The sequence below is a fragment of the Tremella mesenterica genome (assembly GCF_000271645.1).
Source record: "Tremella mesenterica DSM 1558 unplaced genomic scaffold TREMEscaffold_16, whole genome shotgun sequence".
Classification (NCBI taxonomy): domain Eukaryota; kingdom Fungi; phylum Basidiomycota; class Tremellomycetes; order Tremellales; family Tremellaceae; genus Tremella; species Tremella mesenterica.
In genome coordinates, this window is record NW_006711240.1 from 149214 (window position 1) to 176304 (window position 27091).

A 27091-nucleotide genomic window follows, 5' to 3' on the forward strand; every position below is an offset into this window, starting at 1 on the left:
TAGCTTGCCAAGGACATGATTGTCACTTATCGCTAGTACCTGATGGCAGTTGACGGTGTCAAACCAGATCATCAAGTGTACCACTCATTTTCAAGATAAGAGCGCGTCGATCGAATCCTGCAGACAGGGCGCTTGTAGCTGATGGTTGACGGGAACTGGAAGGAGGTGTTCTGACTCCACTATGTCTGGGAGGCGGTTTTGTGTCTTCAAATGTTGAATGTTGCAGACTATGAAAGCCTCTCCGGTGTGTAGAGGCAGTTTGAAGGCCTTGTGAAGTCTCAGAGGTGTGACTGAAGTATTCTTGTCTACCCATCCTTATCAGAGCAATGGCTGCAACAACGGAAGCAGTAGCCAAGTGGCGCATTGTGCTGTCTATTTCACCTGTCACACCACTTGTTGCCTCTTGGAATACTGGGTAGCCAGATTGTGCTGCTGTTTGAGTCACTTGGTAGCCTGATTGTACTGCTTCAGCCGCCGCTTTGACAGCAGGCACCACTGACAAAATTTCATCTCTTACTCCGGACATGATGGTGCAGGCAGTGGCATGAGCTTGTCTAAACCCATGGAGAACTGCAGGGAACTTTTCATAATATTGGCGCCCAATATACCTGCCGCTTTCTGTTACGTGAGACCAGCCAGTCTCAGCCGCGGACTGAAGTTTGGCGTTCAGAGCCATACTCCTGACAGTGTCCCAAGCTTGTTGACAACCGAAGCAGGTAACATCTTGGTCATCTTCATCGTCCAAGTCCCCAAAGTCAGAGATGTTCATCGGCTGTTGGTTGAAAACCTCCTTTTTGGGGACAATAGTTGGAGCAGTATCTTCAAGCTCCGCGGCCGTCAACAATTCTGACGCTCTTTGTGAATCAATGTCGGTAACATTTCTAGATTGTTCCCGTCGAGGAACAGTTGCTCCTTCATCCACCAAGGGACACACGTCAAGTGGCTTCTCAAAAGTGCGGAGCTCATTTGGACAAGTAGTACCATCCTGAGAGTGTGTCTCTGGAAGGACAGTTGCTACTTCATCCAAAGGACACATGTCAGATTGCTTCTCAAAAGTGAGAGGCCTAGTTGGAACGATTGCCATATTGTTTGGATGTTGTTGGCTAAAGTTGATCTCCACAGAAGTCAGACCGTATTGTTTATGAAGCGCTTGCAGGGGACGAACAGCTTCAGTGGTAATTGTCATGTTGTCAACCCTTTCATGTACATTTGCAGCCAGCCTCGCTGCCTTGATCCTTGTGCTGAGAGGAAGGGCTTCCCAAAAGGAGTTGAAGCCATTCTGAGCAACTGTGCGGACAGACTCATAGTTGGAGTGTGCACCTTCTACCCCATTCCTCCAGCTGTGACCTGCCTGTTCAAAGAGACTGCTCAATGTCTCTGTTAGCGGCGCCGCAGTAGGAGGGTATTCTGTTGTGTTGGGATAATTTCCATTGCCGAGGTTGACGGTGGGAACATTTGGGAAGAGTTGGATGTTGTTACCAAAGCCGTTGAAGTCCTTGCCGAAGACTTGAGCTGACGGTTGTATGCTTGCCATACCATCCTGAGGTAATGGCCCATATATGTCCACGGTATTGGCACCAATTGGATTAGCAAAGGCGGCGAGGGTGGTGAATGCAGCTACAGCAGCCATTGATTTCCATCTGTTTTCATCAATGAATGGACAAGCGCTCTTAAGAAAATACTCACCCCAGACCGGTGGTGTGCTTCTCCATCTCCAACGATCCGGTCAGCCCATCCGCTTCTTCCTCAGGAGCTGGCAGATCTTTTGAGCTTTCGGGGCCGTCTGAGACTGGCGGCCCCCAATGGGCACCGTATTTTATGGCCGAACCCCAGGTTGAGTTACTATCAATGGGTTTTCGGGAGCCGTTCGAGGGCAATTTGACAACACGCGCTCCTTTGCGAGTCTTATCCTTCTCACCCGTACCCAGTAGGAAGCTGGCCACCTTGTAGGACATGTTCATTGTTTGTCAGTGCCGAAGTTGAATTTGCCACCCAAAATAAGAGTGGTGATGAGAAAAAAGGTGATGTGAGGGGGATTCAAGCTGAGAATATATACTCACTTTCTCTCTGAAGGGATGGACAAAGGGTAAGGGTGAAGCCTGAAGTTTTACATCTAAAACTAAGCAGTGCTATTGATGAAAGGAGGAGAATATATGTCATTTTAGGTCAATGTATTACATCACGGTCGGCCGAGAGGTGCAACTATCGTGTCGATAGTCTGCGTATGATTCTCTAGCGACACGAGGACAACATGTGGAGACTCTGATCATGGTATTGAGGTAGTGAGATATGTCAATACAGAGCCGGTGGGAACATCTGAGATTGAGAGCGACTAAGTTGAATCAATCCGGGAGGTTAAATGGATAATCTGAACTCCTTTGTCCCACCCTTCTAAATGTCTGAGTATCAAGACGTCAAGGGTAGCCCGTACGGCACAGCCTTTGACGTCTGCATCTCAGACAGTAATCAAACACCCTTCTAGGTCGAGTTCGGGCAGAAGGGGCAGGGAGACGAAAATGCGCAAGCCTTGGGGTTTGCGGTGGTCCGTTCGAAAGACGTGAGAGGTTTTTTTCATTCATATGTTACGTGACGGACAGAAGCCGTGACACTCTGACGCACCACGGAGGTCTCCATGACGCACGCAAGATGTGGTCCTGAACAACATCGATTTCACAAAACCATGTCCACCTATACCGTCAGTTTTGGTCAGTCAAATACTTGCTTATGTGACATGTAGGCGCTCTCAGTGTCTCATGGTCTTGTGCATCTGACAATTACAATAGTAGAGCTCTCACTGACATAGCATTATCAATCCATGCTGATTCGCCAATATGTGAACCCACACCTTTTATTGTAGTTGTGTAGTGTCATGGTCAATCTTTGAACGTCTAGCACATGTTGTGGAACATTCTAAATGGATTCTCCCCATTGTCACAGTCAAGGAGGTGTGCCACTCTGAATGGTCATGGCTTGGGGTTGTGATAGTTCAGAGGAGCAGGGAGTTTCCATCAGTCACGCTGACTCTCTTGACGGTCCGAAGCTTCACGACTTCCGTCCGTCACCTAAGAGCTACCAAGCATGACTTTCAGTGGCCGTAACGGTGAATGAAATCTCCTCACTCGAGGTCTATGAAATCTCAAAAGGGGCTGGTTACAAGCTTGAGGACAAGCACGAATGAGGAATTGACAAGTTGATACAAGGCTGCCCACACGGGGGTCCAGAAGGAACCAGACAGTTCAGAGATTGCCGGATCAAATTCATTCCTTATCATCTGTGGATGTACAATATTTGTCCTAGTCACTGGCCATAGACTTGGTAACTATGTATCCCAAATAGATGACAGTAAGTAAGAGTGTCAAACTAGCCCCACACTCTCATAATTGTTGAGCCCCTTTTTGAGCTCATCATTCACTTAAGATGTGCTGGGTTTCGGAGCGGTAGACATGACCGTTTGTTGGGTGGGAGCTCTTCTGCGCAGTGCGGAAGGTCCCTGATTCCCTTTGGTGGCAACAGTGCCGTTGCCGGGATGGCTTAGAAGCTGACTATAGAGACTATTGGGTACCGAGTGGACATCACTTAGGTCAACTTTTGGAAAGCTAAGACTTGACCTGAGTACTCCAAGCTTGGGGAAGAATCCTGAGGTCGTTGCCAATCCTTTGACTCCCATACCCGCCAGTCCCTCAGTGACACTTATGCTTGCCAAGCCGGCCAGTGGATTGAATTTCCTATCAGTGACACCCCTCATTGTTTCAAGAACAGAGCGGAAGCCGGATTGGGCCCCTTGAGCCACAGATTCCACACAGGATCCCAAAGCAGCAATCACGTCGGCAAGACCAGTCCCAACTCTGCTGAGGAATTCTTCCCACCCAGTTTGGATCTTTTCTCCCAGCTTACTTGCCTGCTGCGAGATATATCGGCGTCCTGCCCGTGCTGGGACGTGATCCCTCCAATTCTCGGACTCGGAGACTGCCTTTGCCAAGGCCCACCAGTCAGAGACGTTGGTACCGGCATCGGAAATCATTCCTGTCGCAATTTGCTGTGCGGTATTATACCCTCCACTGAGAGTATTCCTGACAGATGCAACGTTCTGTTGGAAAGCAGTCGATACTTCTTCTGAGACAGCCTTCACCTTTTCTTGTGCTCTAGCGGTCATGTCAATTGCTTGCTCATATGCTGTTGAAGCATACCCAGTGGCCACCTTCCTCCCGTCGTTTAGTCCCTTTCGAACGGTGGAAACCCAACCATTCACCTCATCTCTCGCGTTTTCTGCTACCTTCTGGGCGGCTGAAGCATAATCAGTCGCCACGTTCATTGCTCCGCTAAATCTGTTCTGGGTGGCCGGAACAATAGAATTGCGAGAGGGAAGTTGGTTGTAGGCGGACTGAGCGCCCTTACCTATCCAATCACTCCAGGTCTGACACTCATCTTGGGCAATGCCGGCCTCGTAAACCTTTTTGGCCTCTTCCGAGACAGCTGGGAAGAGATGACTGAACGCATCTGTTGGCGACGCAGCGTGAAGAGGAGAGATGGTAGCGTTGGTGTAGTTACCATCCCCCACGGGCCCGAGATTGACTGTGGGAATGTTTTCAAACTCTTCGGCCTGCCCGCCGAATTTCAAGTAGTTTGACGGTCGCAGGCCTCCAATACCAACCCCCGGTGATGTTCCACACATACTGAGGGCATTGGATGGAGCTGGGCAGTGATGAGAAAGGGCGAGGGCGGCAAGAGCTACTGTAGCAGCACCAAAGAGTCTCTGTCTACGTTTGTCAGTGATTGACCTAGAGAGTAAGAAGATACTCACGGTACACCAGTGCATCCCACTGCTCCTTTATTATCGGCTTCTGCTTGTCTCGTCCGCGCTCGCGATAGTTCGCCGATGTCGACCATAAACTCTTCATTTTTACTGGAGCCATCTCTCTGAAGCGGCGTCTGCAGACCGACGTCAGAAAGGGAACTCGAACGATCCAACGGTGACTTGAGAACACTGGCTGCAGCGCCGTTGGTAGCTACGGTCGCGGAGGATCGTATGGTATTTAGAAACCTGCCCGCCTGTGTGAGAATACTCATGGTTCGTTAGTGTCGAAGTTAAATTTGCCACCCGTAGTAAGAGTGATGATTAGAGAAAGTGTTGGGAAAGGGGTTTCAAGAAGAGGATATATAGTCTGCATTTCCATATGAAGGGAAGGACAAAGTGTAAGGGTGAAACCTGAAGATTTAAATCTAAAAGTAAGCACAGCTCTTATTGAAAGGAAAAATCGTCATTTTAGCTATGTAGTAGTGGTCTCTAGATGCTCACCTTTCAGTTTTAGAAGTCAACTCCGTCTATTCTTCACTTTTCGTGAAGTTTGAGGCGCGAGGAGTGAGGAAAAGTGAGAGAAGCATAGATCGACGGGGAATGGACGGCCGAGAAGCAGTGTGGTCTTCATTTCTTCACACGATAGGAAAGCTGTGTATCAGTGCTCTTCTCCTTTGTCGTAGAAGAGTAAGTGACTTACGAAGCATGTTGTAGAAGAAAACAGGAGTGGAGATGTTGCCTTCGAGTACGAAAGAAGATGAGTGTTGCTTGAACGATTGAACGATTGATGTTGATGTTGATGTTGATGGTGATGGTGATGGTACCTCATGTGATGGATTTTAAGACTTTTAGTGGTTACCATCCATGGGTAGACGTTTCAGCAGGTCCCAGTTCCTCAGTTTCATCGTGGTAATGGCTAGATACATATTTGAGTGTCTGTACGTACGTTTTTACCACAGGCGGACAATATTCTAGTTTCTCCACTCAGTCCTCACGAATCACGGCCGGTACTTCTTGTGCGTACTCAACTTCTACACAGTTCTCAGTACCTTGCTGGCCCTTACCACTATTCACAATCCGCACCTTGGTCCTGTCTACCGGTCTTGTAAAGCGATGAAGCCATAATGTAAAAGATCTTTTTGGTGAGCTTCCAGCAGTACTACTCCCATCAGACAACAGGGGGTGGAGGGCTGGACTCATTGACGGTGGAGGCGAGTCAGTGCTGACACGCAGAAGGTGCGATGTGGGGACCACACGACTAGTTGTCGGGAGATCCTCAATGGAGTGGTATGCCACTGAAGTGCTGGAAGGTTGCGTGGGGGTAAACTCTTCTCGCTCTTCTCCATGTGGGTCTGAAGAGTGAATATCTCCTGTCGTGAAAGGGTTGACACCATCGGTGAGTTGTGCTTTTTTAGTGAGTTCCTTTCTTGAGTACCTCGGAGAAAGATCATTCTCCACTGTGCCATTGTTACTCCAGGTCCAGGTACGACGCTTCCGACCCTTAGGCGTCCCTGCCTCGTACAAGCCAACCCCGGAAGACGTCAGCATCGTTGTTCCCCCGACTACCTCCCCGCTACCATGCACAGATCGGGGTGGTGGAGAAGAACGACGGGATACCGGGTTAAGTGGGCGAGATGATCTGGCCATGTCTACGGTAAGCCCTGTAAGTGGATTTTTATACGGTTCTATCTACTGAGAAAGCAGAGGAAAGAGATGATTAATTGCCACCCGATCGGATAACGTGAGATACATGACGATTAACTTTATGAGGTATGAGAAGATTCAACAACATGTCCTTTGGACCCAGAATGCGGAGAAAATTCAGACGAAAGAAAGGATTCGAATGGAGTTTTTTTGAGCGGATATACTACCTCGGTGAGTTCGTACTTTCTCATAGTCCAATTCGTTCTGTCCGGTAATGCGTCTCAGAAAAAACATACATGGTAACTCACCTCCTACACATAGAATAGGCTAATCCTGACCAGACATCTCCGTCGTCGGGGAGGACATGTCTTCCTTCGTCGTCACACCAGACTTGGAATGAGCATAAAGCTCTTGCACGCGGTAAGTGTGCCTGATACTCTCCACCGTCAGTGTTACCATCAATACTGTCACTATGATGCTCAAGGCTGCACACCAACATACTACCCCGACATTATCCCGATGACCTGTTGTGTGTCTCCTCGGTGGTCTTCCCCCTTCTACGTCTTCCCACTGTGTTTCCTCGCTCCTTGGATCAGTCGTCTGGCTCGGAGGGACTGCACCCATACTAAACGATATGGGAGGAGGATTTCCATCGGACACATCACGGACTTCGTCCTCAGATACATCGTCAAGGATGGAAGAGCCGAGCGCTTGATCCTTGGTGGAGGCCGATCCGGAGTCGTTGTTCTTGGTCTCTTCATTACTCGAGATATCGCTCGTCGGAGCCCGAGTTGAACTCTGGCGAGATATTGAGTTATACGAAGGTGGTGGGGAATCAGGTATGTTGTGGGTCATAGAACTAGTAGAACAGGAATTTGGAACAGTCATTTGTAAGAAATGAGCGCGGTGAGGGGGAAGAGATCACATCTCGAGGTCTATTTCTACTATACTACGAGGCTGTGTTTCTTTTGCTCGGTCTCAAATTATGATTTCGAATCCAAACCGAAATGCTATGCAGTGGAGTTTGGTAGTATGTACGCCGCTATATTCTAGATGGCTTGGAAGATTCTTGTGAGATTTAGAAGCTAAAAGCAATTTTATCAAAACCCGGATCACGGGATTCCCATCAAATATCGAATCTATGTAGATAGATAAAGTGTTCTTTCACGGAGAAGGTAATGAAATTGCCACTTTTACACTTTTGTCAAAAACCGCCACTTCCCTTCTCCCTCCCCTTCCTCACCTTCTCACTGCTCGTAGAGTACTTACTTGACCTTCCTTTGCTACTAAATTCAACAAATACCCACTCATCTCACATTCCCACAGTCTGACAGAATCAATGAGACATGTCTTCCGATCAACCAAAAACAACTTCTCAAGATGAAATTCTATCATTCCCTTTCCCTACCAACGCAGATCTTTCCCTCCCTGGTCCTTCTCAATTCAATACTACTCTCCCATCAGACCCTTTCTCGATGCACGGTCTACCTCCGACTATCTCCGCTGAATTCGATTCTAATCCTATCGATATGGATTCCCCTTCCATGTCTTTTTTGAACAACATGAACTTTGGTGATAATCCTGATCAAGGTTCTGGTACTGGTTTCAATATGAATCAATACGAAATGCCATCTCCGAATTCGTTCTTTCCTTTTGGATTTTCTGGTGGACAAAGTGGTACTGGGAATCACCTTCAAGTCGGACAGGGTGGAGTTGGGAATAATTTTCAAGTTGGACAAAGTGGAATTCCCAACTCTTTTGGACAAAATCAAAACGGATATCCTTATGGTCAAAACAACACTGGAATCCCTTTCGGAGATGGAACTGGTTTCATACCTCAAACGGGAAGGACACCAGGGGATACATATGGATATGGTCAAAATCTCAACTGGGATACACCTGGAAATCCCATAGGAAGGGGTGTTGACGTTGGTGCAGGATTTACATCTGGGACAGGTGGTATAAACGAAGGAGGAGGAGGAAGTACAGGTTTTACACCTGAATTAATCAAATTACTTCAAAATCCTACATCTTATCGGAATTTATCATCATCACCTGATTTAAATACAATGTCTCCACTACAGTTCCTTTTAGCTTCTGCATCTCGTCCTATTCGACGTACGATCCCACAACAACCTCCTATGTGGGATAAAAATGATTTGGAACTTGGGGATGTTTGGAGGGATATAAATTTAGGTTTGGAGATGGTCTCACATTTAGAAGGGTTATTGAAGGAGATACAGAGTTTAGAGAATGAGATATTTGGAGAGAAAGCGATTCCTGAGGAGAAAATAAAATGTGGGTTTCGAATTTCTTATCCTGTCCTTCTCTTTATTTCTCTTCCCTTCATTTTGCCTCCTCATCTTTTCTCTTTGTACTCTACTCCTATGTTTCCGATAATTGATGACCCTTGAGTTCTTGTCTTCGAAATACATCATTCCATGGTCTGTAATTGAATTCACAACAACGGGGAAAGGGGACGCGATACTCTGACTGTGGATATTTATATCGCTACGCCTATACCCTCCACTTTCATCTTTGCCCAAGTATCGATCGTATCAGAAGTCATTGACCGTGGATAATGAATTTTCTTGCAAGGAAGACACTGATCAACAGCACTACATATCCAATGTAAGCCTTTTATCACATAATCGAAGCCAAAATCCCATCATATTCATGTCGGCCTTACACCCATGATTCACCTCTGGCACCCAGTCCCTTATGTTCGGATTGTGTATCTATCTAAAATTTACTTTCCCTGTCTTCAACACCCCTCACAAGTCAAGATGGCGTCTGATGAACAGTCATGCAAACCCTTTCAACACTCTTAACAATATCATCCACATCTTTCGGTGGTCTTCCCCTTCCTTTAACCTCCATCTTACCTCCCAAACCTAATCAAAACCCTTCCATTCCCAACTCATCCGAAATTCAACATCAAGATCCACATTCATCTTCACGGCATGATTTACCTCTTAACATCATCCCAACCGTTCCTGCTCCTAATAAATCAGGTGGTTTATTACCTCCCCTCGATATCTTATCTCCTCCCCATCACCCTGATTCTTCGACCAATAACACAAAATTTGCAGAGCAACAACATAAATCTTCATCCAATAACGTACAATTCCTCGCGCAACCCCCTAACTCTTCATCGTCCAATCCACAAATATTCGAAAAGTTCACAGGAATGGATATAATCGGTAATATGGCCGGATTACCAGGACTGAACCATCTGAATGATTTCAATTTAAACATTTCACAGAATCTAGGGGGGAAGAGTGAATTACCTAGTATAACTCAATTGGCAGATTGGGCGGAACAACGTGCTAAAATCGAGTTTGATAAACGTGAATCTGTACGGGGATCATGTAAGGATATAATTGATGTTATCACTCGTAAACGAGAACGATGATTTCGTCAATGAGTTTGAGCAGCGTAAATGGTCAGATATCACATAGTAAATGGAACGCGAAAGATGGAAGATGGAAGATGGAAGATGGAAGATGGAAGATGGAAGATGGAAGATGGAAGATGGAATTGAGATGGTCCATCAGATGACTAGGGTTAGGTGGGAGTAAGACATCAGCGAATGTCATTTAAAGTTTTGGGTCAGGGGTAAAGTGTTATAAACGAATCATCTTGCACATGATACCCGAAATGACATAAACATGACAAGAACGTAAATTCACCCCGAAACTGACTAATCCCCGTAGTGATCTCACCTTCACTGACAACAAACAATGGGATGGTACTACGAGGATCGAATGCTACTTGACACCGAGGTCTGGGTATGAAGATCGAAAGAAGAGAGAAATGAATAAAGGGTAAAAGTAACGAAGAAGAAACGGCGTTATGACGAAAAGAAACGGCGTAATGGCGTTATAGATGGGGGTCAAGGAATGATGTTGACAGACTTGATTATCGTTATGCGTCCTTTGCCTACTAATCCATGGCGAATCGTACAGAACGTTGACGATCATTCCATTCTTGTTCTTCGGCAGTGGGATCGTAATTGAACGAAGGATTTGCGTCGACTTCCGCCACTGAGAGTCAGCCTAGGTACTATATCCTTCTCGGAGGAATATGAAGCAGAGGGTGATAGTCACAAGAAAGGGTTTATCTCAGTGAGTCAAATAGTGGGAGTGGATGATATGGTCATGATTGCGAAAAGGTCATTATCCCAATAGATCGAAGAGTTGATGATCGAGTGATCGTCATGGACAGCAGTGAAAGAGTCCCGACCAATGTGTAGATGTCGGAAGAACGATCAGGGAAAGGCGTATTGTCCAAGGTCAATGATTGACAAGTAGATACTCTGATCTTGACACATAACGTGTGTGGGGAGGAAGGTTGGCGAAGACAATCAGGAGAAAGAGTAGCAATCAAGTACCCGGACTTGACGACGACAAAAAACGATGTGATGATAAGTCAGGAAACACAGAGGTGAACAAGCTTTTTGAAGAAAAAAAAAACGAATTTAGAGATTCAAGATCTGTTTGCAAAAAGAGAAAAGTTACTCACTGATATCCAACGCGACCTTTCTTTTCCTCTTAACAATTTCCTTTGGTCCCAATCTTTCCTTCTCACTCTCACTTTTCACTCCATGAAATTTACTTTCAACCTCTGTATCACTCTCCACATCAACTTCCAAATCTTCTTTCCCTCGTTCCATCTCTTCTACCTTTCCCTTTATGTCTCTCTGTTCCGCTCCGTCACGCACGTTGACCCCACCTTGCATAGACTTATCAACTGAGTCAACTCCCCCTTTCTCTGGGATTTCAGACACAAAAGCCTTATCGGTTTTCTTTCCTAATCGAACTCCATCTTCCTTCCCTTTTCTAGACAGAGAACTCTTGAGGATAGTATGTCTAATCTTATTCACTGCACCGGAAATTGACTTTTGTTGGAATTCACCAGTACCACGTGACATCCATTCAGCTTCCGTCGTTTCTTCCCCTTCATCTGAACAATCATCAAACTCTTCATCATTAACCTTTTTCTCATTCTCGACTTTTTTCCCAACCTCATCCTCCTTCCCACCCTCGATCTCATTCTCATTCTCGTAGAAATCAAACATGGATCCATTATCCGAATCGGAATGTTCCCTAGGAGGCGTAGCGAGATACTCTGGACCATGTTCATGAGGTTGTATTTCGTACCTCGGTGTTCCTGGTAAACCCAACCTACGAGGATGTTTTGTACGTGGTGGAGTCACTTTGATTCCCACTGGTTCATCAGATGAATCTGATGGTTGTTTTTTAACATGTTCTTTAACTCTCTTCAGTCCCCTCTCTCTGATATCTGTCTGAGCAGCTTTCGGGCCCGTTAGAGGTGAATTGGCGTGGATATCTCCCTCTGTGAGACCTCTCTGAGGAATCTTCGGATCTGGAACTAGTGCACCTTGTCTAAGACCTACCTGAAAAGATTTCGGATCTGTTGAAGATACCTTCAATGGAGATTGATTCTTGTGACCAACAGCATTGACAGATCGATCGTGATTTCCTTGCAGCTTTTCCTCATTCGAGATACCTAAAGAAGTAGACGATTGACCTTGAGCTAATTGCAGATCAGGGTTCACGAGCTGGTTTGGAGATTGTCCAGAAGCTAAAAGTTCTTGCAACGTAATAGGCTCCTGTGCCGAATTCTTCCTGGATGAATGATTGTTCGTAGGGTACAAAGTCGGTTTCAAATCATATTGTGATAAATCGGATTGATAAGAATGATATCCTGGTATAGCGGGATTTGAAGGTCTTTTATATGGTGAAATCATACTTGATTGAGTTGACAATCCATGATTTTTAAACTTCGATTGTGTCGATGTTGTTAAACCAGATTGGACTGATCCAAATCCTGATAAACTTGATGGTAATGTATTCAAACTTGAAGAAGTCGTTATAATTGTATTGGTTTTTCTAGAATCCATCTGTACAGATGATGGGATACTTTCACTTTCTCTTGGTGATCCTCCAGCAGGAGTTGAAAATAAACTATTTCCACTTCCAAAAGACCCCATTCTTTCCGATGTACCAGAAACAAGAGATGATCTTCTCACTGGTAATTCCATTCCTGATGCCGGAGCTGGAGGAAGAGGCATACCTGGAGGTGGTAATTGAGGAGGAAGTATTTCACCTGCTGTTTTAGGTCTACGTCTACCTTTTGCTAATGTGCCAGAAGCTGCGGATAAAGAAGCTAAACTACTAGCTGTGCTAGGTATAGATTTGATAGGTTTTAAAGAATTGAGAGATTGACTAGAAGGTATAGTTTCCATACTACCGATATTATTCCAAGTTGAGGTATCCATAGAGTTTGAAGTATTCATCGTGTTCCAAGAATTCAAGGTATTGAGTGTATTGGATGATTTTGAATTTGATATGATTTCTAATCCTGGTCTTCCTGCAGTCCATGAAGCACGTTTATTTCCTGTCGAAATTTCACCAACTCTTTCAGGGGATAATAATATTTCTTCTTTATCTTCTTTCCTACTCGTCGCATGTGACTCCATTGATGATCTACGTAAAGACCTTACATCGAAACTATGTGATCTTTGTAACCTCCCTTCTTGTGGAGTTTGACGCTGGACCAGGCCGAGAGATTTCAGTCCATCAGTTATTTTGTCGACTTGTGCTAATTCCTCTGGGGTGGGAAGGGGTAAATGAGGCAGTATAGCTGGATGTTCGGAACGAGCTCGACGAGCGGCAATGGCAAATGGATGGTTGGTCCGTTTTATCTCTTGTAAAGCCGAAGGGGTTGATAGACCAGCGAACAAGGCTGCGAGAAGATCGGGTTCTGGTGCAGCGGAGGCGGGGACGGAGAGGAAGGGATCCAGAAAGGTGGGAGGGTTGGCCGGACTATGACGAGAGAGATCCGAGGAAGCGCGGGCGGCGTTGGCGTATTGAGCGGCTGCACTTTGCTCGGGGAGATGAGTTTGAAGGAAAGACGCAGAGGTCGTTTTGGGAGAGATGGAAAGGTTAGACGGGTGGTATGCGGCATTCGTGGAAACGGTGAGAAATGGGAGTCTACCTCGTTGAGAAGCAGACTGACCGGCCGAAGACGAATGATTGGAATCCTGGGTATTGGAGCTAGGCGGTAATGGAAATGAGAGCGGGGAGCCTAAATCGAGATCAAGACCGGCTCCAAAGACCGAAGCGAAAGTTGAGTCTTGTCGAGCACGTTGAGCATCGATTATGTGCTCTTTCCTACATCATCAGCGCACAATTATCGCCATGAATCCCTGGATGTCCCAAGTAGTCAGTTGTCGATGACTCGTGACTAATCTTAGGGAGGCCAGAGACCGATAACACTCAACAACATGGATGTGTAAGTGCTGATGCCGAAGGATTGTGTAGATGAACTAGATGCGGAATTTGTAGATGACCCACCTCAACCCATTGATGACAGTCTTCATCTGCCCGATCCAATCTTGCAACTCCCCACCAGCCTTTATTTCCAAATACCAAACGCCCTCCTTACCCAATTCACCTTCTCCATCTTCTACATCCTCGAACCCTATCCTCAAGACCCATTTTCTAGCTGGATCTTGATCCCATAAACCAGCCGTACATGCTGGACCCAATTTCCTCCTAGCCACTTCCTTGCTCTCCGGTTCACGGACACTATATCCTGTTCCTGGTCTTTTCCTGAACCCTGACCCTTGATCTGGGCAGGCGAAAAGATGAAGATGACAAACCGTCTTTGTTCCTTCCGAAGGAGCTGTGACAGAGAACACGTCCTCCACTGCATGTGGATTTGTCTCGGATTCACGAGGTGAAACGGTGAAGGAAGTGAGGACGAGCTGATGAGGTGTCCAACCGTTTTTAGACGCGTTGGTGGATAAAGAACGAGAACCAAAAGTCATAGAGCTTGCTGAAGTACTCGGTCTCTTCGAAGGCGAGTTGGGCTTGTCTCGTTTAGACACCAAGGCAGAGAGGATTTGAATGGCTTGCAGACCGTCTGATGTGCTGGGAAAGGTAGGTAGTAGAGCAGCTGACAAATCGGTGGTACGAGCGGATGAAGTGGACATTCTCGGTTGGGGAAGAAGCAAAGAAGGATTGGGATAATGCTCATATTTGGGTGATTTAAGAGGTGAAGGTGAAGTGTGTAAAGAAAGATCAACGACATTGTTGGATTTACCTTTGGATAAAGTACCTGGACTGACACTTGTGGTGATCCCAGGGAGTGTGAGGATACTTTCGGACGGAGTGATGAGTCTTGTGTCGACAGTCGATGAAGTACCTGGAGCAGGAGGTGATGTTTGTGTTGGAAGTTTATTTGCAGGAGTAAACAGATCTTTGGTCCGGCCAAAGAAAGAGGATGAAGTTCCTGGACGTTTGTGTTGTTTGACAGGAGGAGTGAGGGAGGGTGTTGAGCCGATACCAGTGAGAGAATCAGTGTTGGAGGGGTAGGAAGTGAGACTGCTGCCTGAAGTCTTGTGGACTGACGGTCAGAACGAAGTCTCTCCTATAACAACCTTCGGAAGATCCTACGGAATTCTTACACGGACGTGAAAAGTTACAAAAGGAAGTACTTCACCACGACAATTGATTTTAGGGTCGTATGGAAGTGCAGAAGCGTTGTACCTTGAAAGCAAACGTAGGAAGGGAAGAATTTTGGATGAGGACGACTTACATTGAGAACTACTCTCACTTTTCTGACTTTCTTCCTCGATATACCCTCTCAAACCTCTCCAATCATCCACCACCAATTCCGCATACATCTGTTTCGGTTTCTCACTTTTAACACCCAATGCGACCCAAACGCTCTTTCCCTCCGTATCAAACATTCCACTTTTGACCTTCCCACTCGTACTCCCCGTACCAGAAAGGGATTCACTACTCCTCCCTTGTTTACTCCTGATAGGAGGTCTAAGATCACTTCCGAAACTACTGGTAGAATCTTTGGCCTTTCCCTTTCCTTTAGCAGGTAAAGCCGTATGACCCGAGAAAAGCGGACGAGGTGCCCCCAATGCACTCGCGAGATCATCATCTGCCGGAATCCTAGTTAACGGTTGATTGGGTTGTAATGGTTGAGAAGTTTTCTTATCTCGTTTGAATTTAAACTTTCTGCTGCTTGGTGCTGGGTTTTCAGGAGAAAGTGATCGGACTGGGAATTCAGAAGTATCGATCCAACCGACTTTATCGACTGTATCTTCATGCTCTTCAAATTCGATTTCTGCTTCTAACCCCAGATCAAGAGGTTCTGGACGACGACGAACGGTGAAATCGCGTGTCCGAGGAGGACCTCCAGAGGTCCCGGGGGGAGGATCAGACATGATCGAGACGAGCTTTGTGAAAGATGTATGGACGGGGAGGAGGGATGTGGGATTGTTAGGAGAAGAGGAGTAAAGATGAGGAGAATAGAAGAAGTGGAGCGGGAAAGATATGATCTAGTTGTCAGAGCATGTTGAGATGATGTGATCGAGACTAAGGTGGAATGGGGATAGAGGATATGATGACGAGATTTTATAGCGGGATAATGAGGATGGTTAGGTCATGAACTCACTTCGTTTCAAGCCAATGACGTGAGAAATGACGGGTTGTCCATGGTTCAAACGTTTATTGATATCGTATCGTCATAAGTTTTTGTACGAGTATGAGTCTAGCATCTACGGGGTTAGCGATATGGGCGTCAACTGATGAGGTGGACTCACGTGAGGAGACGAAAAGTGGTTAGGTCGGAAATCTACTGGTCGTCAGATGAGAGGGTCATAATGCGCGTTCTTCGGTTTGAAGTGGGAAAGATAGCTACCAGCTGCTAGGTTCTGTTACAAGATCAACGATGAGCAGTAAAGTGAGGAAGAAAGATGGAGGAATGGGATGAAGATTGAAGAAAGAAATGAGGGTCACAATGACAGGTGCCTAGGCACTGTTCGATCTCAATCTTCGTACCGTGGCTGACCTGATAGGGTAAGTTAAGTAGCGGGTTGATGACTAAGCACGAGCAGACTACTGTCTAGAGAGGGTAATGATTAGAGGGATATGGTAAAGAAGATGATGCTTACATAGTGAATTAACGTAGCATAGCAACACTTGGTTACTCACCTTCGGAACTCACCACCACTTCCACCCTTCCATCCTCTCGCACCGGTAACGTCTGTAGTGAGCATCTAGGAAAAAGCTATACCCGAAAGTCAGAGCAGAGGATCGCAGACAACTATTTGTCTATATTTAGCTTGCATGCAAGGGGACTAGTTGCTTTTCTCTATGAATTGTACATACATACAACTCAGAAGTTCGAAGTAAGTAGTAGGTCGATCGTCGACCCATGACCTGGACAACCCGAGGACCGATGTGGCACTCGTGGCAATGTGGCATTTTTCTCAAATTCTCATCCGTCAATAGTTTTGAACGCACGCACCAGACCCTAAAGGGCAACTTCAAGAAACCGTCCCTTTCCCCTGACAGCAGAATATGCTATAAGTTCCTTACAGGCGGCAGAGCATGCTACCGGTTCCTACAGGCAGCATATCCCCTTCAATTCATGCATGAGATCCATTACCGGGATCCTGACTGCTCCTCATGCGACGGATATCGATCCTAAGTCGACACTACCCTCTGACCACCAAAGAAGTTGCCATCATGTTCATTCCCCTATACCTAGAGCTCGTGATCACTGCCCCCGGATGAAGTTTCCTCGTCAAGGAAGTGATCATCAGAATCCACCATTCCCATTGCTGGAGAAAGCTCTTCATGGATCTTGTTACCGGGAGCAGTAATGGAGTTCGCCTGGTTCGACACCCTACCATCACCAGGAGTGTCCAATGGCCATTGAGTGAATCCTTGTTCTGGGACTGTCCTGGCTGCATTTACAGTCCCCAGAGAGTCTCCAGTGTCAAGCGGGATACCACGTGATGGTCTGATCATTGTAAGTAGCAATGCCCCAACCACAGCAACCGCTAACTGGTGCCAATCTATTGTATTGGACCAATTACTCCCCGCAGTCAATACACCCTCCATTTCTCTGCGCACGTGCTCAGAGGACGGCAGCGGCATACCAACCTCTTCGGCATGAGCCAAAGCGTCTAGTGATGTTGACTCTTGAGACTGAAGAGAGTCTGGGTTTTGGTGAGTAGAAATATCATCTTGATTGCTCATTGTGGTTGATCTTGGTACGTTCTTATTGTGTGTAGATGATCATGTAGAGTCAAGAAGATTGGTACTGTACAGTTACTAAAGTAAAGTAGGGTTGAGAGATGATATTCTCTTTTGGGGTAAAGGTAGGGAAGGAGCGGAGCGTAAGGGCCTGGGCTTCTCAAACTCGTCATCTCGATTCAGGGTTACCTCTACCTCATGAAAGGAGGAAGAATGGATAAGCCAGACACTACATCTGCATTTGTGGGAATATTCCAACAGAGCATGAGAAGGTCAAACAAACAGGTAGGAAGACCTCAACATGTTCTCACACTTGTCATGCATATGCATATCAACCCATATTCAGCTGCCCTACGCTCAAACGCTGGTTACGTTTTGGTCGCTTGAGTAGAGATCACTGTTGATGTGTAGGAATTTCTATTAGCAAATATGATGGGCTTGCAACAGGTGAGTTGTCAATGATATAGTGTAAAACCTACATGATCCATTTGTGCTATGATTATCCTCTGAATTGTAGTCAAAAGACTTGGTAGCGTCATGTATGCGAGAGATATGAAACATGAAGTCATAGCAGTGATGAGAGATTGTCGTTCATTCACTTCACCTTCAGTTCAGTATTCATCCAGTCGTGAAGACATTTGGTGGTCTTGACTAGGTGTCATCTAATATGAAAGAGGAATGAGGAAAGAAGATCTAATGAGTGAATCAAGCGATGGAGATGATGGCCACGCACCATCGTCTCAAGTATGGAATCTCCGACCAGAGGTTCTAAGAGGGTATTACATGAGTGAACCGACGGAGATGGGTGACACGCCCATGTGTCCTCTCCTCAATGCGGTAAACGCCGCCGAACTTATCATGAGTACTTAGATTCTTCCTGTTGTCTCCTTATCACTCTCAATTAGTGCTGAGCGAATAACAGGTGGCCGGAACACTTGATTCCGTCGTGAACATCAACCGGACTTTCTCGCCATAAATGCATGTATTTCTTACAGGCTGATCACCTTCCTTGAGATTCGACTTCACGTCTTACCGGTGTTTGCTTCTCCAGTTTGATTCATATCCCCTAATGTATGAGAATAGATCAGGAGCATATCACAATCAATGCCGGATGGTGTTGACAAGTACGTGGAGATTGGAGAGTCTGTACTACAATTACTTACTAGGCACATTTCCGGACAACCGTGTCGCTGTCCAAGCTGCTCGACCTTCTTTGGACTAAATGAAAAAGGGGTACCTTAACCAAGTAGTGATCTTACCATACCCTATGATGCATTCCGTTACATGAACACATGATCACTGCAGACGTTACACACGTTGTGTTTCCAGGTTCATCATGAGTTGTTGGGGTCCTCAATTTCCTGAACCCCATCACCACTGACAATCTCCTCAGATCCGGAATCCTTCCAATGGTAACAGCCTTTATACTCACCTTCTTTTATGAGGGTTGCGCCGGAGGGAAGAGCACTTTCTTGAACCATTATCCACCTGCCAGGTCTCTCCAACACTCCAGCTTCTGTCTGAGACAGCACCCTATGACCTTCTGGACAGCATAGGCCTGGTGTATGGCTGTGATCCGCAGCAGAGTGAGTTTACCTCATGGAAGCACAGTCAAATTCATGAGGACGGGGAACATGACTCTTGTTGCTGCCGGAAAAGTACAGTAGAGCCACGATGCCAGCACCACACAGTAGACAAGTTTCGGGGAAACTGAATGGCCATTTTCTCCCCTTACTGGCGTGCTCATGACTTGGAGAAGAGCTTACTGGTGGATAACTGTGCGATCCGGCTGAGGAGACCTCTTCAGCCGAGGGTGCATCACCAGCTGGATAAGACATGGTTCCTTCACCCTGCTCAGAAATATTGCCCATCTCAATTATCTCATCCGAACTTTTGCGAGAGGGATTTAGCATGGTAGTTCAGCTAATATTGTGAGCTAGAGGAAGAGAATACACTTGGTGTCAACACAATCAAGGAATAGAAATCGAGCAACGAAGGGGGACAGAGTTCTTCTTATATAAATACTGGCCCGTATATTCATGGCTGTGTAGAGCGTGGGAAGAGTGATTCTAACAATTCTGCTTCTCAACCATCATTGGAGCGTGGGAAGAATCTCAGAGGCAGTGCCTACTTCAGGATGGGCTATCCTGGTGATAACACAGCTTTGTCCCCTTCATGCCCGATTGGGAAAACTGTTTCAGGTAGGGGAAGGAATAGAAGGCTGATGGGGTTGAGACGCTTGACGGTACGCTACATCACGCTCATTTTCTGCATTCCTCGTCTCTGAATTCTGGAATATCTATTGTTACGGGACAGACGGAAGCCGTGACGCTTCAAAACGTCATGGCGGTTGTCAGGATCACGGGTACTATAGACGGGTTAGTCATACGCAGAAGTCGCACTTCACCTACCCGTTCTCGTCTTCACTGATCCCGCTACGGCATTGTCCGTTCTCCTTTCCTACCTAATTGCTATTTCTTCGTCTTGCAATACTTTTCCTTCATCTCCGTGTCACTCATCTATCTTTGTCTTCCTTCGGTCTCCCACCTCATATTGTATCCCATCTTTACTTCGTAGAGTTCGGTCTCACTCCCCTCCCTTTTACTATATATAGAAACTGCCCTTTTTCGTAGATGTCTTGTCAAATGTATTTTCTTGTCACTTAGCAAATCTTTTGCCACTTGATCTCATTGACTTATAGTCTCTTCAGTCCACTACATCACTAGACTATAAACTACATCACTAGGTCTGTTCCCTGCAAGGCCCTATAGCCATAGCTCATAGACGCAGACTATGTCCGTCAGACAGAACGTGTCAATCAAGTCTTGGAACATTACCTCAGATCATTCTGTGACTATGACCAAGCCAATTGGTCATCTCTTCTGGATCTTGCAGAGTATAGTTACAACAACTCTGTCCACTCATCAACAAAATTCACTCCTTTCCAAGCAAACTATGGGTATCATCCAAATGATCCCACTTCACCATCACCTTCAACTCTCTCTGTTCCGGCAGCAGGAGAACATCTTCAGACACTGCGTCATCTTCATCAAACACTTGCCAACAACATCAAGTTAGCTCAAGAAAATTATACCAGACACTTCAACAAGAAGGTCAAGGATATCAACATCAAGGATCAACCACTTTTCAAAATTGGTGATCAAGTCTTCCTCAACAGACGTAACATTCAAACATTACGACCCTCGCTCAAACTTGATCAAAGGATGCTAGGTCCCTTCAAAATTATTGAAGCCACATCCTCTCCACTTGCGTTCAAACTTGAACTACCACCATCAATGAACATTCACCCCGTATTCCACGTCAACCTTCTTGAACCCATGCGTAAAGGTCATCCTCGACAACCTCAAGACCATCCACCACGCATTGAAGTCAATGGTCAAGAAGAATATATTGTCAATCACATCCTCGACTCTCGTATTGGTGCCGACAATGGTTATGACTACCTTGTCAATTGGAAAGACTACTCCAGCGTCCATGACTCATGGGAACCCTGGGAAAATGTCAACCACACCACAGCCTACAAGACCTTCCGTCGACAACATCTCAGAGATCCAAATCATCACTTCCCTCCTGCAAAGGCTCATCAACAAAACACAACACAACACAACCATAAAAGATCTCAGCAGAGATCATCAAGGCTCAGAGGACTTCGCCCTTAGAGGGGGAGCTCCTGTCATGAATCAACAACTCTGCTCTTGTGCATACAAGGCAGAAAGTCCAAGTATCAGTATCTTCATGTTTAGTTCTGCTCTTATGCCTTCAAGGCAAGAGACCTGAACCTTTAGTTAGTTAAGTTATCCTCAGTTAGTCTGCCTGGTATGGCATTAGACCCAAGGCTTCAGTTTAGTTAGATTCAAGGAGAACGTATGGTTTACGTCGTCATGTGTGCTTTTACGTGCGGTCAACAGCGTATTGTACGCATCACGTCGCAAAGACCACGCAGTTTTCTGATTGATGGTCGAATATACACATGAGATCGAGAATCACGACTTGTTCCTACGCAGGACGACGCACATCCCAGAATGGACTCAGAATTAGATATAAACCCCATATACTTCTTACATAGTTTCTTTTCTTCAGCAATGTATCTTCTTCTTCTTTTCAATTCTCTTGCCCTCGTTTGATAAGTCACTCAGTTGGTTCTAACCCAACATCTCAGTCTCCTCAGTATCTAAGGCAGTCATCAAGCTCTACGAGCCAGAGACTAAAACCCCTCAGTATCTAAGGCAGTACTTTGCTACCGCAGTCTACCCGCAGGCGTGACACCAGGGCCACGCGATGAAGGTGCTGTCTGGCTATGTCTGATGTGTGAGTAGCAGGCCCGGCTGTGAGACTTGTTGTTACCTCTATCAAGTCGGACATCCTCCCTAGGCTGAATTTGGCACTACAAGAGGAACCAAAAAGATGAGGGCCCTAGATATTTTGGGAAAATGACTGATGGAAAGAAGGAACTGATGGAGGATTCAGGCAGTACTTGTACCCTAACCCATTGCACAGGAAGCGTGTGGACGGACATGAACGAACGACACGCTCCCTTCATTCGAACGTGGGAAACTCAGAGCGGAAATTGAAACTATCTGACTACTTCTTTCGACGAGAAGGCGTGGATAGATAGGACCGCTGGTCTAGACTTTGATTAAGGTGATATGTCAGGCTCTCGAATCGCCCATACTTCTCGACCAACTACCAGGACTACGCACTTCGCCTACTATCGGTACGCATTGTTTTTTCTCTGGGAGCATCGTATTTGATACGTGAAGGACGGAAGCGGTGTATCTCCAAATGCATGACCAGCTTCGGTAGAGGTAGGTATTTATGTAGGAAGAGGAAACAAGTACCATGAGACCGTATAACAGCCGCCCATGAGCCTTTCAAACCCTTGTTGTCATGAAAATTGCAGTCTCATCACTTGTTATTTATTCAGCATCATCCGATGAGTGATGGAGAGACAACAGGTACAACACTATTCATGCTAGACACAGCCGAGTCTGCCGCATTTGAATCAGGAGGAGATGTGATTGTACTACCTAACACCATTGGGTGTGAGAACCATCTCAGAACAGCTGTAAAACACTTCAATCAAGTGACATGGTAAGTCTTCCACACCAGAAGGTACCTGTCATCCGAGGACTTTCCCCTCTTCCGTCGCTTCCTCCATTTTCTGCTCTGGAACCCCTAACTCCGGCAGAATATAAACCGTAAAGCAGTCTGACCCTTGCAATCCTTCTGGCAAGTCAATTATGCTACCCTTCAGCTTGGAGAGTTGGTGACCTGTCAAAATTTCTGGAGGGATGGAACTATCAACAATGCGTACTTTTGAGATGGGATCTATCAAAGTCGGGCTCCCAAGAGGGCAGCAGATGTGTATGGTGGTTCTGTCTTCGAAATTTGCGGCTGGGGAGAAAGAGGCAATGCCCCCACACTCAAACTTCGATTCCGACCATAATTCTTTTTCCGGGGGGGAGATACGGGCATATTCTCCTGCACCTGTTTCGGCAAGAAGCTGTTGCCCAATGACGAGAAACAGACATGGGATCAGTCCCGTCAAAATACTGGTAATGTCTGTACATCCTCCAGAAGATGCTGAGTGGAAAACACTGAGAGAGGACATGAGCAGTCAAAGTTGAGCTGGTAGTGAACCGTGAAGAGAGAAGAAATGACGGAACACAATCTATGGCTGCTAGGATGTCTAAGATTCGTCCGTGGCTACCAAGAAGGGGGACTGAAGATGATATTGCTTTTGAAATCTTGTAAGAATAATATGGTATTGTTAGCAGACAGAAACATGGTGGGATGATAGAAAGGTGAGAAGTAAGAAGTAGACGTGGGAACGTGGGAACGTGAGACTGTGAGACTGTGAGATTGTGAGATTGTGAGATTGTGAGATTGTGAGATTGTGAGATTGTGAGATTGTGAGATTGTGAGATTGTGAGACTGTGAGACTGTGGGACTGTGGGACTGTGGGATTGTGAGATGTTGGAAAAGTTGAGAGGTGCTTTTATTGAGAGTCTTGGACCCGGAGAATTGAGACAGATTGGCAGTCTTGGTGGTGGTGGCCTGTTGGAGCATTTCCGAGACATGGCTATCCTAAACAGGGGTGTTTGTTTCCCATACCTTCCATGAGACGATGGATCCCTCCTGGGATCCCTCCTACAACTGCAAACCTGTAATAATCCTCCTGAAGGGACCTGCACACCGGCACTTTTAGTCACTTAGATTATTTGCTGATAATTAGATGATAATACAGAGGGGAAAAAGAGCATGCATTGAATCTATATGTCTCTATACTTATCACATTCCACTCACACGCAGTAAACCAGAGACGATCGAATAAAGTTCAGCGCGGATAAGTTGAACAGGGAGATATTCGACGGAAGGGGTAATTTTGTGATGTCGGTTCGACCGTCCTGTGTCACGGTCGTCGAATAACTTCTCTCTAATAGACCGATGGTTGACGAACCTCGGCTAACTTGACTCTCCGGGCCCGATGTCTCACCCAAACAGGAGGGTGCAGATGTCGAAAGGGGTGTAACTATGGCGTACTTTGGTGTAGTTACTCTAACTAGGGTTTGTACTGATGGCAATGTATCTCAATGTGGGTGTAGCTATCTCTATCAAGCTTTCACTACTGACAACAATCAAGGATTGCTGAAGAACTTCAGCAATCTTCTCAGCTAAGATTATGTACTCCTCCTAGATGTTCACCCAGCCCTCTTGCACTTAGACGTACTTCAACGCACTTCATCCAACTTCCCCGGTTCCCGGCCGTCCTTCTCCTCCCTTCGACTAACTCCGCCTAACATCGCCGCACTTCGGGTCCCATTGTCCTTACTTAGCCTAACTCCGTCTAACTTCGCCGTACTTCTGCTTCCATTGTCCCTGGTCCCTCCTAACTCCGCCTAACTTCGCCGTAGTTGGTCTCAGATGTCCTAGGTTACGTGTAGGGTGAAAACGTTAAGACATGATAGGGGTTTTGATGGTCAAAGGAGGGTTGTTGATGGTGGGATATTTGAGGTGTCATGACGTAGTTCGTGACACTAGGATCAATGTTTGATTTTGCTGTTGAAAGTTGAATTGGTGATGCCTCATGGTCCTTGAGTGTAAGCTGATTGGAATTCAAATCAATGACAGCTCCAAAGGGTTTTAAAGTGCCATTTCCTAATGAGAAACCATTTGGTGCTGACAGTGTGAGTGTAACGGTACTGGAAACACGACGACTAAGTCGCAGGTTGGGTCGAACTCGATGGATGTCTCGTGGAAATCTAGGGGCTCTGGTGCTAATGAATCGTGTCTCCTCTGCAATCGATGTAGCCAAAGAATGATATTGAAGAATCAGCAAAGTTGGTACTTTGCTGATTGTACTATATACTGTCTACGGCTATCCTTGTCCTCGTCTCCTTCCTGCTGCAAGCGTCTGCGTACATACTCGGACAGGTGAAAAACCGCTTTGAGCAAACCCAGTGGGGAAAATCTCGAAAGGGGAAAACCCGTCCCTACCTACTGCAGCACTGCCTCCAACTCCCGCTTTCCTCCATCCTAATCAGTCGAACTCGATAGAGTTCCCTCGATTCGTTGTTACCCCGTAACAAGTTTCCCCCCCTGTCTCAAGGATCCTCGCCGAGGATCCTGAATCCTGTAACCAAGTGATTCACATGGATTGTTCTGAGACACCTTTGGTGCGCCCTGACGTCACACCTACGCTAGTGTGACGGTTGCCATGAAACGCGTCACCCGCACGGACCTCCAATGTGATCGAGAAATTACTGACCAAGTCACCTCCTGTCTTCTTCTTCTTCTTTCCTCCTCATTCCTTCTTTACCTCTTGTTTGTCATTCTTTTTACTTATCTATCATTATCCATCCATATCTTACTCATATCTTAGAGCATCCTTCCAACTCTGACCTGTCTGTGAGCATGTCTAAGCGTACTGTAAGCAATTCCTTTCGAATTCGATGTATATCCTCATATTTCTCGCTGGCTGACGAGACTAGTTGTCCTCTTCCACTCCCTCCCGTCAAACTCGAGCCTCTACCTTGGCAACTTTACCCGACGTCGACCCCGAACTTCTCATGCGTCAAACGAAAAGAATGAGAATTACTTCCCAAGCCGCTTCCTCTCAACCCCCATTGGTTGATGCGTCTCGACGAGCTCTCGACACCATTAAGGAGAAGTATCAATCCGGTCCTTCTCGCGAAGCACAATTGTTCCTCGATGACCAGGTCATCGAGCAATATTTCGACTTCGAAGGGGGTGCTGGGCCATCTGCCACTGGTGAAAACCTATTTCCCGCCAAATCCGTCGAATCCGAACACCCTACCGTCGTCGAAAATGCAAATTCTCCCGGTAAGCAACCCACTGGTCCTCCTTCTGAGGCTTCCGACGAACTTGTGGAGGTTCCCGACGAGCTTGGTGACATCTTTCACGCCCCTCGCAAGGTTACTGTCAACAAGGAACTGGTTAAGTTGCTCGAGGATAGAAAAGACTCCGAAATCGGTGAGAATTCCACCGAGTTCTGTTCGCTTCTGACTTGTTAGCTACCCTTTGGGCCGGCATGACCTTCTCCTCTGTTCGTCTCGCGTTGAAGAACGAAGCTCTGGACCGTTTCCGCGAAACCAACGCCATCAAGCCCACTGTAAAGTGGTTTAAGAATGCTATAAGCCTCGAATTCTCTTGAGTTTCATCGATTCTAATCATTAGCTCGATCGTTTGGCCCAAGGTTGGCGCCTCCGCAACAAAAATGGTGCTGTTGTTCGGCTAGAGGGTGAGCTCTGTACCGATTGTCAACGTCGTCTCGATGGTGGTGAAGACTTTCGTGTTGGTTGTATTGGCCCTCGTAAGTTCTTGCTGCGACTCGTTCAATGTTGATGCAATTCAGTCGGTGGTGTGTGTGGTGAATGCTCTGCTAAGGGTACTTCGAAATGTTCGGTGAAGACCAACAATCCTGAGTCCAAATTCCGTGAGGTACCTGTCTATTTCCTTCGAACTTGGTCGATGTTGATGTATAGGGTATCGTTGTGGGAGCAAGAACTGTCACTTCCAAGGTTACCTTTGTACTGGAGCACGAACTTTGTGCGGCTTCGGTCCGTTATCGATCCCTTCCTGCCCATGACCAACCCGCCTGTCTGACCCAACTTTCGGGTTACATCCATCTCTTTACCTCCCTTCTCCTTCCTCTCCCTTCTCAACATCTGGATCTTTACAAATCCCTTCATCTTATTTCCGCCAACTACGCTCCTCCTTCTGCCGATGAAACTCTGGATCATCTTACTTCTACTGGTGATCCTACAGGATTGAGTTCCTCTCAGCCAGTCGCTGGTCCCTCCTCTTCTCCCCGTACTCCTCTTCCTCGCAACGTCATTCGTATTCCCGCTTCGGCCCGTCGTCCCCGAGCCGATTCTAACGCCTCCATTGAGTAGTGTGTTTATATCTCTCTATTTGTAGCTATATTTCCTGTGTATGCATTTATTTCTGACCCAGTTTTGTTGATCTTGATCGAATTCTCACTTTCTTCTGGGGTCCCTCTTCCTCTTTTCCAAAAATT

At 46.4% G+C, this 27091-nt stretch overlaps 8 protein-coding genes across 8 annotated transcripts; 3 read left to right on the forward strand and 5 right to left on the reverse strand.

Annotated features, from left to right (window-relative positions):
- Positions 1-58: 58 nt before the first annotated feature.
- Positions 59-1955, reverse strand: TREMEDRAFT_65751 (uncharacterized protein; the record flags this gene model as incomplete). Its single annotated transcript, XM_007007852.1, has 2 exons — positions 59-1640; positions 1687-1955. The coding sequence occupies 2 exons, from the start codon at positions 1953-1955 to the stop codon at positions 59-61; spliced, it is 1851 nt and encodes a 616-aa protein (XP_007007914.1).
- Positions 1956-3412: 1457 nt separating this feature from the next.
- TREMEDRAFT_65752 (uncharacterized protein) lies at positions 3413-5067 on the reverse strand (the record flags this gene model as incomplete). The annotated part of the gene is made up of 2 exons (XM_007007853.1): positions 3413-4757; positions 4802-5067. The coding sequence occupies 2 exons, from the start codon at positions 5065-5067 to the stop codon at positions 3413-3415; spliced, it is 1611 nt and encodes a 536-aa protein (XP_007007915.1).
- Positions 5068-6766: 1699 nt separating this feature from the next.
- On the reverse strand, positions 6767-7327 carry TREMEDRAFT_65753 (uncharacterized protein; the record flags this gene model as incomplete). The annotated part of the gene is made up of 1 exon (XM_007007854.1): positions 6767-7327. The coding sequence occupies one exon, from the start codon at positions 7325-7327 to the stop codon at positions 6767-6769; it is 561 nt and encodes a 186-aa protein (XP_007007916.1).
- Positions 7328-7724: 397 nt separating this feature from the next.
- Positions 7725-8501, forward strand: TREMEDRAFT_57824 (uncharacterized protein; the record flags this gene model as incomplete). The annotated part of the gene is made up of 1 exon (XM_007007829.1): positions 7725-8501. A coding segment is annotated over exon 1 (656 nt), but the record flags the coding sequence as incomplete, so codon positions are not given.
- Positions 8502-10084: 1583 nt separating this feature from the next.
- TREMEDRAFT_74821 (uncharacterized protein) lies at positions 10085-15710 on the reverse strand (the record flags this gene model as incomplete). Its single annotated transcript, XM_007007917.1, has 4 exons — positions 10085-10485; positions 10964-13638; positions 13822-14875; positions 15068-15710. 4 exons carry the CDS (start codon positions 15708-15710, stop codon positions 10385-10387), a joined length of 4473 nt encoding a protein of 1490 aa, XP_007007979.1. The 3' UTR covers positions 10085-10384.
- Positions 15711-17034: 1324 nt separating this feature from the next.
- TREMEDRAFT_65756 (uncharacterized protein) lies at positions 17035-17532 on the reverse strand (the record flags this gene model as incomplete). The annotated part of the gene is made up of 1 exon (XM_007007855.1): positions 17035-17532. The coding sequence occupies one exon, from the start codon at positions 17530-17532 to the stop codon at positions 17035-17037; it is 498 nt and encodes a 165-aa protein (XP_007007917.1).
- A 5324-nt stretch (positions 17533-22856) lies between these two features.
- TREMEDRAFT_65758 (uncharacterized protein) lies at positions 22857-23673 on the forward strand (the record flags this gene model as incomplete). The annotated part of the gene is made up of 2 exons (XM_007007856.1): positions 22857-23172; positions 23492-23673. 2 exons carry the CDS (start codon positions 22857-22859, stop codon positions 23671-23673), a joined length of 498 nt encoding a protein of 165 aa, XP_007007918.1.
- Positions 23674-24674: 1001 nt separating this feature from the next.
- On the forward strand, positions 24675-26224 carry TREMEDRAFT_65759 (uncharacterized protein; the record flags this gene model as incomplete). The annotated part of the gene is made up of 3 exons (XM_007007857.1): positions 24675-24737; positions 25542-26043; positions 26085-26224. The coding sequence occupies 3 exons, from the start codon at positions 24675-24677 to the stop codon at positions 26222-26224; spliced, it is 705 nt and encodes a 234-aa protein (XP_007007919.1).
- Between the last annotated feature and the right edge of the window lie 867 nt (positions 26225-27091).